The sequence below is a fragment of the Mycteria americana genome, chromosome 1, assembly GCF_035582795.1.
Source record: "Mycteria americana isolate JAX WOST 10 ecotype Jacksonville Zoo and Gardens chromosome 1, USCA_MyAme_1.0, whole genome shotgun sequence".
In the NCBI taxonomy this organism is placed as follows: domain Eukaryota; kingdom Metazoa; phylum Chordata; class Aves; order Ciconiiformes; family Ciconiidae; genus Mycteria; species Mycteria americana.
In genome coordinates, this window is record NC_134365.1 from 148,393,394 (window position 1) to 148,411,916 (window position 18,523).

Genomic DNA, 18,523 nt, shown 5'->3' on the forward strand with positions numbered 1-18,523 from the left:
TTTCAAATAAATGTACTAATAGTATGTGATGACTCTCATTAACTCCACATTATGAAGCTCTGTATATTCGACTGACTCTTGAAACATTAAGTCAAGAATTTTCTTGACAGTAGCTTTGCTTCATACTTATTTTTTCCTAAGATGGCTATTTTACCATTCAAGATCTACCAGCATTTTGTGGTAGACAACACAGAGCATAATATTGCTTGTAGGTTTGTTCTTCTCTTGAAGAGACACAAAAGAGTCATCTGAAAAACAGAGCTATAGCTGAAAACAGAACTAAATCAGCAATCAAAACAACTTATCCCAGTGGTATTTATTGTCTTTTTCAAAAGCTAGTATTGATGCCAAGACCAGCAGTCCAGATAAAAATCTTTGTTAGCAAGTCACTTACCATATTTATTGATGATACAGGACCAATGCTGTTGACATAAATGTCAACATCAATAACTGTTGGTTTTACTGTGGAAAAAAAAAAATTATTTAATATTATTTTGCAGAAAACATAAGTAATCACTTTAAATATTTTCTTCCCCAATAACTGTAAGGTCTACTCTTTGTAGAACTACTGAGAAATATGGATTATGTATTTTTCAGGAAGACAAGGTTCTTTTCCTCCTACCCAACAAAAATTGCCATAAATTACAGCCTGTACCACTTTATCATCATAATCCCCATTTATCTCAGCAGGAATTTGTTAAAGAAACTTTCAGTGCTAAGCACAGTGGCTCAAAGTCAAAACCTAAGATGACTGACATGAGCTAGAAATAATGCAGCACATCATTTTTTCCCATTGCCTCAACACACAGGTCCTTTAGCATGCTTGTTCCACACCAAAAAAATCTTTTCAGATTTTCTCATCTCATCAGCCCTGAAATCATCCTCACTTAAAGTAAAATCACTATGAGATCCATTTAGTTAAACCTAAGCAACTCTTCTCCCTTCAATTTAGACTCATTCCCTTCAGCCCATGTTGCCTTTGCACTCATTCATCCAAAGTTTTTTGAATTCTATTTGGTTTAGTCAATGCAAATTTCTCACAAGATCTTCCATATTTTCAGACTTCCAGGATTTCATAGGCCAGCACAAGCTCTGTACTCCTTTCTTTAGCTGAGGCCACTAGGATTTATCTTCCTTTTAGCATCTTTGGTGTCAGTGTACTTGCTGAACATTATTCAGATAGCTCTTACTGGTGACATAGCCTAACTCTAAAATAATGCCACTCTTACACTGAAAGGCATGTTATTTTTTTTACTTATACTGCCCTCCTTCCGGTCCCACAGGGTATACATCAACCTCTAAATTGAGATCTAAATTGGTGTTTTACTTTCTCCAGGGTTAGCTGACCCAAAACTAAGTAAGTATAAATTCTGTTCTAACCTGCATAGTCAGAACTGACACAAACTTGGCCCTAGAAGGCCAACAGCTTGTGTTAGACATCTTCCTTTCCCATAGTGGCACCTTCCCCTCTCCATGGTCTTCAAAAATCTCCAGAGAGCAATTCAAACCACGGAAGTTTGGGAACTATGCTGAACTCAGGACTTTTTTGCAGCAGTCCCCAAGCCCCTTAGAACGAGGACATGCAGGTACATCAGCCACTCAAAACTCAGAGAGCTTTCCTCAGGGAAGCTACCGAGCAGAGAAGTGAGGAACAGTTAAATACCACGGTTCTGTGGGAAGCTTATCTCAGGTGGATAACAGTTAATTTGTCTAAAGTTTAAGAAGCCATCAGGCACAAAGCTGAACACAGACAGGAATCTTCACATGTAAAGATGAATAATTTTTGCCCACATCCCCCAAATTTCAGACTAACAATGAGATGTTGAGGAGTTTCAAAGTACCTGAAAAGTTAGATGGTTCTGAAAAAATAGGCAGGCTGGCTTGTCATGTAAGACTTTGTTATGTATATATCATTAGGAAGACTACATCTAATGTTGCAAAAACAGACATTACAGTGGATACAAATAGTGGTTAAAGACGATAACCATTCTCTCTAATTCATTAAGTACCACACATTTCTTTGACTGCATATGGTCAGAACATCCAGGACCATTTAAGATCATGGTTTCAAGTTGTCTGAAGTACTGGCTTATAAACTCTGATCTTCCCTTCAGCAAAAGAAAATCTGAACTCAGCTGAACAAGCACAACTGATTAATGCAACTCTAATTGTACCCAGGTAATAACTAAATAGGAGTCTAGCAGCTTCTGGTAATGAGACTTGCCTCAAAATGCAGTAATAAATGTCATTATATAGGAATTGGTAATAGCAGGGAACTACAGCTAGGTCTTTTACCAAGAGAGCATACATGGAATAAAGGGCTCTGATCTTTTTAGGGCTTATGCACATATCTAGCCAGAAGTTCAACACTAAGGAGTTCTGGTGAACATTAATGGGACTAGACTTAGCAATGCAAATTGGCATGCAATTGAATCTTGGCAGGATCAGGGACAAAGTTCAGGACCAGAACACAGTGCTTGGAATCCATTTTTGTTTAATCATTGCAGTTAAGTATATAAATAGATTATGAGATTATCATTTCTCCTGAATGTGCTGGGCCAAATTCTCTTCCAGTGCAAAAAAATGAAGCACTACTTGTTAATGCTAAGGAGAATTTGCTCTTACTCACAGTAAAGGTCTAATCTTGAAACAGAAGAAAACTAAGCAGCAGCCACTTCTTATGTCAAATTAAATCAGCATCTAGCCTCAGTCATTCCCAGTGAAATTCAAATTAAAAATAAAAATTAAAAAAAAACAGGTAAGCTATTATATCACTACAACAACAAAAAAGACTGAAAGTTCCTTTGAATGATATTTTGTTTTCCTAGGCAGAGGCAGAAAACACAATATTGTAATATGAATGTATGGTAAATATGTGTTCAAGTTTTGAAAGAAAGGACAGAAGAGTACAGTTCTTGTTGCACGTGGTCTCTCATGGATATAAACAGTTATAAAATGGGAGAACCATCAGGTATAAATTTTAGATTTGTTATCATGGGATTTTAATTCAAAATACCAACCATAATGAGGCAAAGATTTTAAGGTTACTTCATCCAAAATGCATTATGAAAAAGAAAATAACTGACTCTTAAAGTTATCATGTCTTATTAGAAAGAACTCACCCCCTACCAGTCTTCAAAATAAACTGAGTTTCATGGAAGACATAAATAGTTACATTACCAATATTTCAAGGCCTGCTCAGTTTTTCTGTGTACTTATACATTTGTGAACAGTCAGTTCATGGACTGATTTAAGCCATGCATGGAGTTGCTGAGCTGCAGATTGAAGCTTTTTTCTTGCACTAAGAAAGTCCTCACAGTCTTGATTGAACAACAAAAGTGTTAATACCTCACTAAATGTTGTCAATAAGATTACAAATGGATACTCAGCTCCAGTACCGTTTTGATATTGGCATCAGCTCAAAATAGTTCTAAAGAGCTGTCAGAAACTTACAAAAAATACTGGCAGGACCATGTGTATGTCACATGCAATTCAAGGTTGTCAACAGATGTACCAACCTTCTCAAAGTGCTTTGAAATATTCTTTAATATATGGTAGTTAACTTTCCCTAAAAGACAATGTAAGCACATCCAAGTAACTGCAGTGTTATGCTGCTACACAGTGCTACCTAAGGTTAGCTAACTGCTTATCACAATCATTTCATCTTTAAACATGTTGGTTTTAATTGAGGAGGGGATTTATCAAGCCAATCAAAATATCTGCAAACAAAACTAAGGTCACACCAATATTTAGCTAATAGTCCCCATCTGATCCAAATGCCATGGCTTTGCGACAAACAGAGTGTTTATATTCCAGTCAGCCTTGTGACTATCACATTGCAAAGACACATCCAAGTGAAATTTGTCTTACAAACTTCAGACAGTTCAAAAGACGCCTAGCCACAGGAGCTGTGAGTTCAATGCTGCTTGCAAAGCTCACTTAAGTCACGTGAACACTTATACAGTTAGTGTAAAGCTAGGTCAGGTATGTCCAGACAACAACAAAACACAGAAACAGCTAGAATAACTCCCTGATCACAAATATCCAAGCAGGCCAACGATAGGATTTGTGCTGTCCTCCTTTATAGATTTACACTGGTGAAATAAACAGTACCTGAGCTTGAATCCCATTAAAATCAGTGAAGACTTTACTCTTGGACATATGCAAGCTGATCACATGTGTAAAAAACTCAACAGATAAATCAGGAGAATTTTAAAGGACTTTTGAGGAAATGAACAAAGGGATTGTCATACAATTTCACAAGTCATGTAGGGGAAAAATCTGCAATAAGTTCCTGACATTTTATTATGCTCATTTAGTAATTTAAATTATCCTGTCCTTTTAAAATATCTCTTAAGTTTTGATAGATCTCCGCTATCCAGAATTGATGCTTATTTCATGAATGAAACCACTTTGTTTGCTTCCTACAGAAAGCTTCCTCCACATTTGAAATCTGTCCAAATAGCATTTATGTTCCTGCACAAATCATAAATATTTAGAATTATTTTTTAAAGTTTAATGTTTAGAAATATTTTTATTGGAAGCTCATTTAAACATGAATAGAACTACCTGAGCTCTCATAAATTTTAAAATAAAATTAAAATTAATTTTTGTTGAGAGTTAACCTTTCTTACATTGTTCAAGCAACTCCCAGGTCTAAATTATTCTTGTTTTACGCAAAACAGCGGTGGTAAAAATGTTATGGATCAATATACACATATTTATAGAACCAAAGCAATTAGCACTAGCTTTTTAGAAGGCACACAACCACATAGCAAACACAATATGAGCTCTGTTCCAGAAATACACAGCCACTTAGACTCTGCCTAAATTCCACAAGATTTCTGAATGCAAAAGACTAACAAGATTGGCTCTATGGTAATGAGATATTTTTTGAAATTACTCTATAATGATATTTTACATTATCTCATTAGCACATAAATTGCTATTTTTAAATTGGGATAAAGCTGTAATAAATCATTACACAGTTATCGGTAACTGTAGTAGTAGTGATTATAGTGTTAATGTTTACTTTGCGTTAGTGATGATGACTGTTAATATTTTCGTACATGACCTTATAGGAGACATCTAATTACCTGTTTGTTCCTGTAAAACAAACTGCTATGCTAACAAGTCACTTCTCAGGGATAACTGTGGTCAGCTAAAACTTCTGTATTTTAGGACAAATTACCATATTTGAAGAAAGAAGTAGTAACAGGAAGTGTTGAGTCACCATCCCTGGAGGTATTTAAAAGAGGTGTAGATGTGGTGCTTAGGGACATGGTTTAGTGGTGGACTTGGCAGTGTTAGGTTTACAGTTAGACTCAATGATCTTAAAGGTCTTTTCCAACCTAAATGACTCTATGATTCTATTCTGTGATTCTACGTAGGTATCAGTGAGGAAAATAAAGGCTCATTCTTCCTGCATAGAAGAGAATGGGCTTGAACAACAGATAGAGGTCAAAGCCCTCCACTTGCTACAGCCAGAGAAACTCTGACAGAACTGTCATCCCTATGTTTTTAGGATCAAACTACCAAAACAGGACTGCAAATGAAAATCAAAACGATAATCAAAAATTGGGTACAGACTTGAAAGAAAGTTTGGATGACAACAATACCAGAATGAGAACCCAGTCTTCTGAACAGGGTATTTTATTCACGTGCTAGGTTTTGTTGCCATTCTGTCCAGGAGTGTGAATGACAGCATGCACATAAATGGACTCCCTCAATTAACTACGAATCATTTCTTCATATCCCACCATCACCATCAATCAACCTTCGGCACTTTCATCTTTCATTTACCTTTCCCTAATGCACAAGCTGTAATTTTTCCAGTATTATGTTGTTTGGGAATGAAAACTAGAGATCTTCATGGTTAGGCTGGTTTTACAACCAATCCCTGAAGTTTCCAGTTTTGTTTTACTTATATTCATGGGAGGGGGGAGTTCCTATGTGATATCATAAGACTGAAAAATAATAGAATTTGTTCCTGCAAAGTCTAGACAGCTAGCAACTAAGGTCTGGATGAACAATAGCAGTCATAAGAAAACCATACAACTGAAAAAAAGAGCAACAATATTTTAAAATAATATGTGCAGAAAGTTTTCCTTGTTTAAAGGTGACAGAATAATTTATCCGTTTGTGCCACAACAAAATGGCAACTGTAGCACTGTACATCTGCCCAATTCACAAATACTTGCTCTTTAATAAAAAAAAAAAGACTTCTAAATACACTTCTACACTTGGAAGAGCCAGCATGGTCTAGGTAATCTCAGAAGCAAGGAGACAGAAGAAAGGGATTTTCTTATGTAATTAATATCTCAGACTTTTCCTGACTCTTACCTAAATTTAAATCCATGGCGTCCCGAAAGTCTGTATGCTATACTCCCAAACTCCTCTCAGATTTCTTAGGCGAGTTATGGAAAAGAAGAGAAAATAAGAACTAGCAGCTGCTACATACAGTTTGGGGTCTGACAGTTTAGATGAAGAGTTTGGCAAACATTAACTGTCAATCAAACTTTCCTTCCTACAATGCCATTCAAGAAAAATATTCAGTCTGAGTTTGTATCAAGCCATTTCAGCAAGTAATCACTGCCAGGAAATAAAACTCTAAATAAGAGGTATCTGTGTAAATGAATTATTTACATTCACAAAGACAAGGTTGTATTGTAAGGGACCTTGCTGTTAAGTACTTGGGTAAAAGGCCTCTCTCTCCAACACAAAACCAGTACTCCTTTGTCAACCCAACCAACTACATGCAAGACATAAGTATTGCAAAGATACAAGCATCTCATTAGAAATGAGACAAAAGAGCAGTTTTATCTGCAAAGAACTATATTACTTGGGTTAAATTATGAGATTAGTTTCAGGAAAAAAAAGTGTTTGAATGCTGAAATATTTCTATATATTGAAGTACTGTAAGCTCCAAATTAAAGTGTTGCTTTCCAGCATTTGATTTAAATTATGTGTTCTAAAAAAATGAAACAAAAAAGTAAAAAAAATAAAACCTGTTAAATAATAGAAAAAATAAAACCACTTTTTTTTTTTTTTAAGCAGAAACATTAAATTGGAAGGCTTCAGGGTCACTGCATTGGAATAAAATTTCTCTATGTATTCTTTTAGTATAACACATTAAGAGTTTTACCTGACAGGATGAGTAAAAAATAGGGCTTTTCCCCTGACAGTTGAAAAGCTGTTAACCAAAACAGCTCAGAAACCAAAGTCAGAAATTCCCCTTTCCTCAGCTCCATGGTTAAGCAATTAGAAAAGCAGAACGTAGGCATGAAAACTCCTGCCAACAACCTATCCTAATCAGAAATATTCCCATGCTAGATTTTGAAAGAGCCTATGTTTGATACACTATACTGGCACCAGACAAGGATTAGGTGCAACCAACCTATTTATTTATGTAATGTTTTAAAACTCAAACATGGATCGCAGTTCTCAAAATTTAAAACTGGGACTTTGGAGTGGCCATAGAGTAGTTTACCCCTCACTTATTAGCCTTGCTATTAATATTCTAGCATGGCAAAGTCTGCTGAAGAAAGCATCAATTACTGAAGATGCTAGACAATTAGAACTCCTGCAGACAATCGACAAATCCCTTCTATCCTCCCACCTAGAACAGAGATTGTTCTCGTTTGCATTGAATAGCAACCCTTTCCTCAGGAATATTCCTCTCCTTGCATAGGTGTGCTTGCACATAAATGCATGGAAGATGACTGGCACTAAAATAGTCTTCATATTTACTGTCTTACTCATGGAAATGGACAGTTAATTGATTTCCAGTTTGGTGGCTGAATCAGAACAAAAGTTTTCTGAAATAAAGACAATCCACTTTCCCAAAAAAAGAGAAAGGGAAGCATCAATGAGAACAATTAAAACATTTCTGATTTTTTTCTTATGATCTTTTTCAGCTCCTGAGCTCTCATTATATTCAGCCCTGTTTCCTAGCTGAGTCTTAGCCACAGCACTCTGCATCCTCACCAATGGGTTATTCAAGTTTCTTCTTCCATATAAACCTAAATTAGACTAATCTCCACAATCTTCTGCAGTGCCCAATACTACAGAAGTTGGATCCAGGACTATGGCTTTCCCCTCCTGAGTGCTGCCATAATACAAACAGAAGTTACTCCCTCTCTCCTTCCCATTGTGCACTACCTTTACACACCGATTAGCTCTCCAGGTACAACTGTCTATAAGCAATCCCTAAGTGACTGTCTCTCTTACTGTTTCCTGTTATAAGATGCTTGATACGGTCTATCATAGGCTAGCACAAAAAAAGACTTACAGCAGAAAGTAATAATTTGACCTTGCATGACAGTTTACAGCTTTCTCTGCACTATGATCTGGGAAATCTTTTGATCTGTGTGGCAATAAGCAACTCTCTGTCACCACATATGGGGAAACCTTGCTGGAGCTAATTTAAAGAGTATCAGGTGTGGCAATCAGCAGCTAGCAAAAATAACTTGACAGCCACAGTGGTAATAGCCTGTGGTGCACTTCAGGGTTCATTTCTGTGTGGCCTGCTAGGAACGCAGGTCAGACAGAAAAAAGGTTGTGATACTGCTTCAGAATTCAAGGTTTTCATTAGGATTGTGCTTGAAAATGCACTTCTCCTTTAAAAAGCAACAGAATAAAAGTTGTGCCCACTCACCCAACAGATCTGCTCCTTGCATACACTGAGAAACGGCTTAAATTAGTTTCAGAGAGAACTTTTAACTGCTTAAAAAGACAACTGCTGTTAAACACTACCAAGCCAGCACAGTAAAGCACGTCAGACAGAACTTAGTCTTCTGTGTTTGCTGATACAAACGAGCCCACCTATTTCTACCAGCTACACTTGTACAAACCTACTCAAGGTACTAAGAGCTGCACAGCTGCTTGTGAGACTGCTCTGGTCTTGAGAAATTTGGCTGATGGTTATAAAGATACTTGGGGAGCAATGAAAACCAACTTGACTCTCAAGACAGCTAGAACTGGTGGAGTCAGAAGATATATAGGCATTAAATTAGGGGGTGTATGTATGTGTGTATATACATATATACATATATGCATACACACTTACACACTTCAAAGTGAATTTCTTTGGGCTTACAAATACACAATAAATACAGGGGACCACTAGAGGCTGTAGGGATCAAATTAATCTAGAGGATCCAAGAGGAATCCAAGAGTCACTGCAGGATAATCAAAAAAAGGAGGCAAAAGCAGGCATTAGTGGTGAAAGCACCTCAGAACACGAGCTGATGAAGCTTTCTTCAACACGTGCAATTCAGAGCCTTCCCTAATATAATGATACATTTGAGAAACAGAAGATGCAAACATGCAATACAAATTATCTTACTACTCTTTTCTACCCTTTCAGTGAATAATACCAGTAAAATCAGTATTATTCATGCTTGTTCTGTTTCTCCCATAATGCTCTTGCCTCGTCTGATTTGATGTCAGCTTGACTTTTTTTTAAAGTAAGAAGGCAGGCAGCTTAGAAACCAGGTGCTAGAAAGTATAGGAAAAATAAATTAATACAATAAACTACCACATTTATACAAGACTTCTATTGCATTAAATACGAAATTCGGCCTTTCCAGTTCTGGCTGACCATAACAAGAAGTATCAGTTGAAAAGTTTGCTGTCAGCTAAGTATCTCTGAGGCACAGGAAGCTCTGTCTTGTAACTTTCTATTCCTTGATTTGGGTTTTTATCTTATTTTAGCTTTATTTCTAATATTTGCAATGACAGTCTACTTTCAATTTCCCTGCGTAAATTGGGTACACTAGAGTGTAGTCCCTTCTAGTTGGCTTTTCTCTTAATAGCATTATTTTGCTCCAGCCTCTGAAATATAAATCAACTGAAAGTATTAAACTTTCCCTGGCAGTATAAGTAACTGCAAAGATCATTGGTACAGCCTGAAATGCAGGGGAAATAACCTTTATGGTTTTTTCCTATGATTTTTTAGGCATTTTTAAAAAATGCTAAAACAGAAATTTATCACTTTTCTAACACCACTTTCTCACATTAGGAATACCATGGGGAAAGGTAGTGGACAGCAGTTCTGTTTGTACCTAACAAGTCTGTGTAACTCCTTATTCTAGTCCTGTTGTGTTCTGGGGAAGGTTATTTCAGGAGCTGGAGAAAAGGGTAGGTAATCACAGGAAGGCTGGAGAGCACCTGGTCAGACTGCAGGATGTGTGTTTTAGAATATCCTTTGCACTTAAATTACAGTGCTGAGGTAACTGCCTGCTTGTTAGAGATGCTCAGGGAATGGTTTTGTTCTCTAAAAATTACTGGTGAAATAAAATGTTTTCTTTCACATTAGCAGGTTGAGATAAAGAGGGAAGCTTGGAGTTTAGCTCAGCTTATGAACTAATCTTAACATTACTATTGCCTTGTCATCACTGACATTTTGGCCCACATTAGTTACTGCTTCTTAATGAACAAGAGGCAAAAAGATCTTTTCTTTGAGGTAAGCAAACCAGCTACCAAAAGGCAACTTTTAAGACTTACTGCTCTTCATACTCAACATGAGTACTGCAGCTCTGAGCCTGGCCTAGGGTGAGATTTTTTTCCTCCCGCTACTAAAGTCACATTTCAGAAACCTCTCACATACTAACTTTTTTGATGAGTAAGGTGACTTTCACAACAAAAGAAAAAGATAACATATTATCTTCCATTTGTAAAGCTCACTCAGGGAACGTGATTGGCAAAACTGTCACTTTGGAAGAATACACTGTGACAAACTTTCTGTTTAAGGCAACCTACATTCCGTATCAAGATAAGCACAAAACAATGTAGGGTAATAAAAGTAGCTTTTATTTCCAGGACTCCATTGTGGACTAAGCTGTCCATTAAGGAAGGTGAGAGGTAAGGTTTCATTAAAGTAGACTGACTTTGACGGAAATACATTTTGTCATGTGCTCTTTAATTTACCTGTGGTTTGCTTATTTTTTTTTTTTTAATGTAACTTAAATTTTAAACCAGTTAATCAAAAAAGGAGCAATGGCAAAAACCTGGTTTATTAATAGAACCTAAGTAACACTGGGATTTTTCTAGCTGTAATTATCATCATTCTACTGTGTGGCCTATTGGCTTGCCTGTTATTTCTGTTCTCATTTTATTAATAAAGAGGAAGTAGAATTTCAGGGCCAGAACTTAGTCCTACTAAATGTCAGGACTTAAGCCTGTGTGACATGGGGGGAAAAAAAAAATCACTCTTGCAGGGTAGTAAGCCTTACTGCATTTAGAAAATGTTGCATATCCATTGAACGGGTCTTCACTTCAAAGGACTTTGAAACAAACTCCAGAGTACCTGCCTACAGAAGAGATTTTAAGACCTTCATAGTGCAGAAAGGGTTTACTCATTGTCTGGGACTGGTGTCTTTTATACCATGCAACAGATCCATGATTCTCAGCCCTATAATTGTAGCTGGTAAAAAGTGGGTGGAAAAGATGCTTTGTCTCCGTAAAACACTTTTTTTTTTTTTTTAAATCTCATCAGTACACCAGTATAAGCTGTTCAGTGTGAGGTGCTTTCTTTTCTTTCTTTTTTTTTTTTCAGTTCCAAAAGGCGTGTAAGTTCTGTGGTATAATGGAAAACCGCCAGATGCCACCATTAAAATGAAAACCCTCACAAGCTGTGATATTTATGGAGACAAGAACTCTGCCAAGTGTGTGGCCACGGGGGATGCAGGCAGACATTCCCCTGCTGGTAGAACAGTGCTTTGTTTTCAAAGACCAAAGGCCCCTTTTAACTAGACAGGTCCTGTCAAGGTGTCAGGTTGCTGATAGCCTTCACAGGGTAACTATTTTGCCTAATACTTAGGTTGTTCAATCCACTCTTTCAAATCCTGGCTTGGAACCTTTCAGGTGATGCCTGTACTGCTGAGTGTAGATTGAGCATGTGATTGACAGTCATATACATGAAAGCCTAGGCCAAGTAAAGGCCAGCATAAGGAAAAAAGAAAGGAAAGAACAAGTCCTGGCCTCGCATCTTACCACTGACCTACACGCCCTTTACAGTGATTTAGATAGGCTGGGTGGGGGAGGAGGGAGGGTTGCTGAGTGTCTGTTCACAGGCGTTTATTCACTGATGGCTATACTCCTGACCTGGAGGTGATGTGATTACTGAAGTACTCAGTGCCCATAGTATGGCACGTGAGCACTTAGAATATGCCTGTACAGTGAAAGGAAGTACCTGGACATACCTGAGCTAGCCAAAAATTTAGCTGCCCTGGGAAGGATGAAAGACCACAGAAAAGTCACTGCCCAGGCCAGCAATGCACTTCAATACCTTCTATTTGCCACAGTCTTCTCCTTCTCCCCATGGGCTTTGGCTTGCAAAAGCGTGTTGCTAGTGATTTAAAAATTGCAATCCTAACCTTTGAAAGTGCAAAGAATTCAGTATTTTCCTGGGCTTTTCTGACTGCATTCAGAGAGAAGATCATTTCTTCAGGAAAACTGCTAAAGTTATCCACTGTTAGAAATAGTGGCTTTGCAATAAAGGATCAGAAAAATGAGTGAAGAGTGATGCGGCATGAAACGGTGAGTGTCCCTTGTCCTGTGGGACAGCGAATTTGCTTACAGGCAGCACTGCACAAATGTAAAGGCCCTAATGAGTAGCTGACTGCATATTAGTCTGGATTTAACCCTCAGCATCTTTTATTGGCTGCACTTCTGCTTGATTCTGAGAATTACTTCTCTCTTCCTCCACTGGTTTATTCCATGCTTCCTATAAATTTCAAAACATGCGTTTTCTTATTGTATGCTCTATGTTACCTAGTCCACTACTTTTTTTCCTAGTGCTTTAATTGTATTACACATATGTATTATGCTTTAACTGATTTGTATTAATACTGGGATGTTCAGGGCAGGAACACACTTCAGTTGCCAGGACAAGTCAATGATCTAGTTTGGAGGATAACCTTCTACAGATGGAAAAGAAGACGTGCACGTGTGTGAGGCACCAGCCGGCAATTCAGGGAAGTTAGATATAATGCCTGATTCTCTAACATTCCCCTCGTGTCCTCCTTGACAAATGCAGCAGCTCCTCAGCTTCAAAAGGGCAATGTTATTTGTCTGCATCAAAGGTAGGAGAGGAGGGAAGAGGGGCCAGGGAAGGAAGCAGAGGTGAACTAACTTCTCTAGCGTCTGAACAACACTCAGCTCAAGTTCTGAAATAGCCAGATTCCTATCAAAGAGAAAAATGGCCTAGGACTGAGATGCTTGATAGAAAAAGATAGATGTAGTTGAGAACTGTAAAATCTCTGTTTGGTACAATATATGAGGATCTGTGTAATTTAACTCCTTTCTCTAAAACAGGATTTATGAAATTTTGTGGAGAGACAAAAGGAATTCTTTTGGTAACAATGATTTTCCAGAGCTGTAAGATATGTCTGACCTCTACTGATTTTATGGCAACCGACATGGGGACTTTGAATGATTACTTTGCCCCACCTAGGTATAACATAATTTACTCTGTCTGAAGTAAGTGATCTGTGGACATGGTGTACAAAGTAAAATAAAGAAATTTGTCTGAGAATGTCTTCCAGATGTTGATATGGCTGGGCAACTGCATTAAAGCACTTCTCCATCAGATATTAAAGATCAGCTAAATCCAGTATGACAAACTAAGTAGAGAGAGAGAGAGAGAGGGAAATGTCACTCTGTGTTGAAAACAGACACATCTATCAAATATGATCTTTGAAAATACTATGGAAAATCAAAGTAATAGCTATGGAAAAAAAAAGTCCAAACCACTTTCTTTTCACTTATAATCAATGGTAGGAATTCTCCCTCTAATCTCTGCAAAAATTTAGGAAAAGGTTTATTTTTTCCTAAATTATATTAGCAAATTATATTAGGTGGTTGTTTTGAGCTTTCCCCATTCCCAGTTTATTTTGAAGGGTATGCAAGGTGCAGTAAGTGTAAATGACAAACTGTCTCTGATTTCTGTCATACAAACTTGCTGTCAACAAAGTGAACAGCAGTTGTGCTATAGCCATTCTGATCTAAGGATGCAAACAAGGCAAACAGGTCATAACCACAAAAGGTAAAAAAATACCGGTTTGAAACACCCAACCTCATTATACAAATAAAATTAAAAAAAGGAAAAGAAAATAGCTCAAAATGGTTATATGCAGGTATCTAGTGGCTCTTATCTAAATTTTATACCTATATGTAGTAGTATTGCCCACAAGACACTTCCGTTCTATCAGATTTCTTTTGGAGATAAGATGTCTGCTGGTTTTGGGAAGAAAATCTCTAGAGTTGCCCTATACACATGCAAATCCTAGTGCCACCTTCTCAGCACTGAGGAACATAACTTTCGTGATCACATTTTGAAGGGAGTAGATGCACATTCTCCTCTTGCTGTGTCCTACTTTTTGTTTTTAATATGCTGGGTTTTTGATCGCTCCTCAGAGTATGAGTTTTTCATATGCATGGATTGGATGACAAAAAAGATAAGCGTGTTCCTAACTCTGCCAAAGATCTGCTGAATCCTTTAGAGCTAGCCCTTCCGTACCTCTACTCAAACTCGGTACAAGCAAACCAGAGTTTAGCACGCTAAGTTACCACCGCATCTTCCTGTGAGAATTAGCATTTTTTAAATATTGACTTGGAAGTTAACTTCAGCCAAAAAAACTTAATCTCCACTTTCCCAGACATTTGTGCACACTAACCAAAATATAACGTAATGTCTTTTCTGCACCCATAGATGTTTTTCCTCACTTGTGCAGAAGGGAGTACTTACTTCCAATATCTGGCCGTAGCTTTTTGTCATACTCTCTCAACAGCTTGTTTAGTATGAGAGTCACATCTGTGTCTTGTGTTTTTGGAGCTAAAACCCATTTTTGGTTAGTTGTTCCATCTTCATATTCATCCTCTTCAACCTTTCTAGAACTGCAATAACAAATCAAACAAATAGAAGTTATTTTACATAACTAAAATCTGAATTTACATTCTGGGTAAATCTCCACGCTCATCTGAAGAAGTTTTAGATATCTCCCTTGGCTTTGCATCTACCCAGCTTTAGGCTGTTTTTGCAACAGGATGTTCCCATTAACAGTTGCTGAGTATCTGTGGATGGGTCATCATTGAGAATTGTTTAGAAATTGTCTTCTGCCAGTCTCTTAAAAAATTATACTCTGGGAGTTAATACAGCTATCAGAGTAGTATTTTATATCCTGTGTTTTAACCAACCTATCCTGACTACTTAGTTTACAATATACTCTTACAAAGAGTGAAGATCTGCAGTATTATTTTATTAATACATCAAGACAACTGATTCATCTCTTGCACAAAGGCTAATAAGAGTATTAAAAATTCAGATCTTTTAATACTTCCTGATCATTTTATCCTATTAATAAATTATTATATTCTCAGTGCCTGAGTTTCAGAGTTTAATGTATTACAAGGCTTAGAATTAAGAGCTTGCTCCTTGAATTTAAGATGGATTATCACAAGCACACAAATACATTGCATAAACTAATCTGAATTTCCCTGTAGTTTTAATGACATTTTTTTAAAAACAGTACTACACCAAGAGTTGTGACTTCTTTCCTTCATAGGTGGATTATTTTTATTTTAAGAGTTTGCTAATACAAATGTGGTGAAACTACAATTTTCCCAGAAATCACAGCTAGAGCTATTTTCACACAAGACTAATTTCATTTGTGCGGCTTTTTGTGCATGAACAGTAAAATGTTGATTTGAAGATGTATCTTTTGGTAACTTAGAAACCAAATCTGTTTGATGTCTCTCACTGGAGAAAATCTATGACGGTTAAACTGGGATGAAGTTATCAGGAGAAAAGATAACCTCAGTGGTGGAACCTACAGCAGTAATCATGTTCGACCTGCAATTGCCCTAGTGATACGATATCATTTTGCAACCTTTTTACACAAATGTCAATAATTATGCAAGGTGCAAAGCAATGGAGAATCAGAGGCACCAGCCTTGCTTGTTCATGGGATGTGCTACACACATCAGAGCAACCTCCTTTCTCTTCCTCGCCTCTCCATAATGACACTAGTGTCTTTCAAAATATCTCGGATGTCCCAAAGACTTGATAGACACTCTATAGTAACAGAAAAAAAAAATGAATACAAGTATAAAAATTTAATCATGGAGCATCATCAACCCTCAATATTGCTTGTAGACCACCATTCAAGCATTTAATGAAACTTCTAATTGAAATGTCTCTACAGTCAAAATGCCCCTAAGGATTAGCGATGAATCACTTAATATGACCTCACAAATTGTGAGTGCTTTAGGTACAATTTCTATGTAAAAATAATGCTGAAACCTAGCCCCTGAGGATTTTCTACAGAGAGAGCTCATATAACCAAGTTACAAAAGTAGAGCAAACTTAGGGGAAATTTTGAATAGACGAGCATTCCTTCCCTGTTAGCGAGTTGTATTTTTAAAAAACTTGATCTTTCTTGTATAATTCACCCGATGAGCATTAAAAAACCCCAAGAGGATTTGGGGGGGTGGGGGGGGGGTGTCTCCCTCAGGTTTATGACAAGCCCTGTGTTTTAATACTGCAGTTACAGAACCATTCTCAAAGGAGGCACCGGTCTCCAAACATACATGGTTGATATTTCAGAGCTGAAACGCTGCAGTGGTGCTGAATCGCCGATAGGAAAGGAGAACAAATCATATGTCTTTTTCTGCTGCACCCACCACAACTTTACTGGAGGCATTCAGACTGCACGTGGAAATGAGAACTGAGTGCAGGTAGCATGAAGATTCCCATTTCAGGGAGCTGCTTCTTTAAAACCAGTCACTAGTCACAGTCTAAGCTCTGACAGACCTTTTAAATCCCCTCACTCTAGCTGCTTGTTTCCTAGAAAGTACCTCCAGATGATGTAAATTCCTACCTACCTTCTAGATGAAGACTGGGGGTGTGAGAAGTTTCACAGTGAATCAGACTAATACACTAGATACATATTTTGCAAGGTGTTTTGTTTTCCTCCTTAAGAGTTTGTTATTTCACTTCCCTTGCTTGCCTCTACACAAGGCACTTGAGGTTGCATTTTCACCTGCAGCCTTACTGGTGACTGCCAAACTCTCAGCATATTCCTGCTATCCACAGAAACAAGTGCGGGATGATGGCAGGCCATTCTGAAATTGGGGAAGAAAGAAGGGCTGCACACCTTCCCCAAACTCCTCAGGGACCACCAGTTTTGATGCCGTGAGGAGACAAAGAGGAGGCAGTGCATAAACTGCAAAGGAGGAAGGCTGGAAAACCCTGAGAGGTTGTGGGGAAAGGGCTTATTTCCTGCAACAGGTGTGCCCAGGACTTGCTCTGGGGACTGGCATGAAGCAGCCTCTAGTTCCTGTGGGGATTTGGGGGAGAGATGCCACTCGGGTGTGGGGCAGGCTACCGAGGAGGAGAACATGGTCAATAGGGAAGGGAAGGGAAGGGAAGGGAAGGGAAGGGAAGGGAAGGGAAGGGAAGGGAAGGGAAGGGAAGGGCCTCGCCTCTGAACACGCCTGCAGCCCGTTTTGTGGCGGATCCTGCGGGGGACGCTGAGGTGACACCTTTGCCTGGGTTATGCGGCGGGAGCCCTTCCTAGTACCCCGGACAACCACGGGGAACGAAGGCGAGCCTGGTCCGAAAGGTCACGGCTGCAGCTGCCGGCTGTCCCCCTCTGGCCCCTCAGCGCCCGCCGTTACCGAAGCGCCGCCGGGGAGACCCTTCCCGCCGCTGAGGCAGCTGCCGGGGGCTCCCCGGCCCGGCCCGGCCCGGCCCGCCACACACACCCCTCCCGGCCCCCTCCGCGGCGGTTTACGCCCGCCGGGCCGAGGCGCTTAACGGTAGCCGCCGCCGTCCCCCCCAGGCACCAGGGCACACCCTGGCACCCCCAGCTGGTCCCGGCCGCGGCGCTCACGCTTCCCGCCGCTGCCCTCTCCCTCCTCACGGCGGCCCCGTCCGCGGGGCCGCCGGGGGTGCGGCGCGGAGGGAAGCCGGGGCTGCCGGCCGTCCCGCGCCGCGAGGGGAGACCGGGCAGCGCCGGAGCGGGAAAACTTTCTGCCGGGCCGGCTCGGGACAGAGCCCTCACCGGCACCTCCGGCTTCACGCGGGGCCGGGAGGGACAGCGGCGGGGCCGCGGGGCCGCCGCGCCGGCAGCGGGGCTGCAGCGGGCCGGGGAGCCGGGCGGATCCCCGGGAGAGAGCGGGGGAAGCCGCGTTTAGGAATAAAGCCCCGGCACGGCGCGGGGGAGGGAGGGGAGAGCCCGCTGTCCTTCCCGGGCGCCGAGGATTTTGCAAACTCCGGCGAGCGGGACTCCAGCCCGCAAGCCCCGGTGTGAGGAGAGAGGAGAGGCGGTGGGAGGAGGCGAGGGGATGCCGACTTACCAGGCGTGAAACACTGAGAGGAGGAAGAAAACCGGCAGGAGCTTAGCGGACATGATCTGGGCAGCGCTGGCCAGGTGAGAGGTGCGGCAGGATGAAGGAAATGTTGCAGGATGTTCACATGAAAGGGAGAATGAGGCAATGAGGTGAAGCTCTTAGCCTCTCT

General features: G+C 39.8%; 1 protein-coding gene across 1 annotated transcript in view; it reads right to left on the reverse strand.

The window, feature by feature from the left end:
* The window catches only part of GABRG3 (gamma-aminobutyric acid type A receptor subunit gamma3), a 326,786-nt gene extending 308,373 nt beyond the window's left edge, over positions 1 to 18,413 (reverse strand). The window contains exons 1-3 of the mRNA XM_075491925.1: positions 18,361 to 18,413; positions 14,750 to 14,898; positions 395 to 462 (exon numbers count right to left, since the gene is read on the reverse strand). Of these exons, the coding sequence (XP_075348040.1) occupies positions 395 to 462; positions 14,750 to 14,898; positions 18,361 to 18,413 (270 nt within the window). The remainder of the gene's footprint in view (positions 1 to 394; positions 463 to 14,749; positions 14,899 to 18,360) is intronic.
* Positions 18,414 to 18,523: the final 110 nt, after the last annotated feature.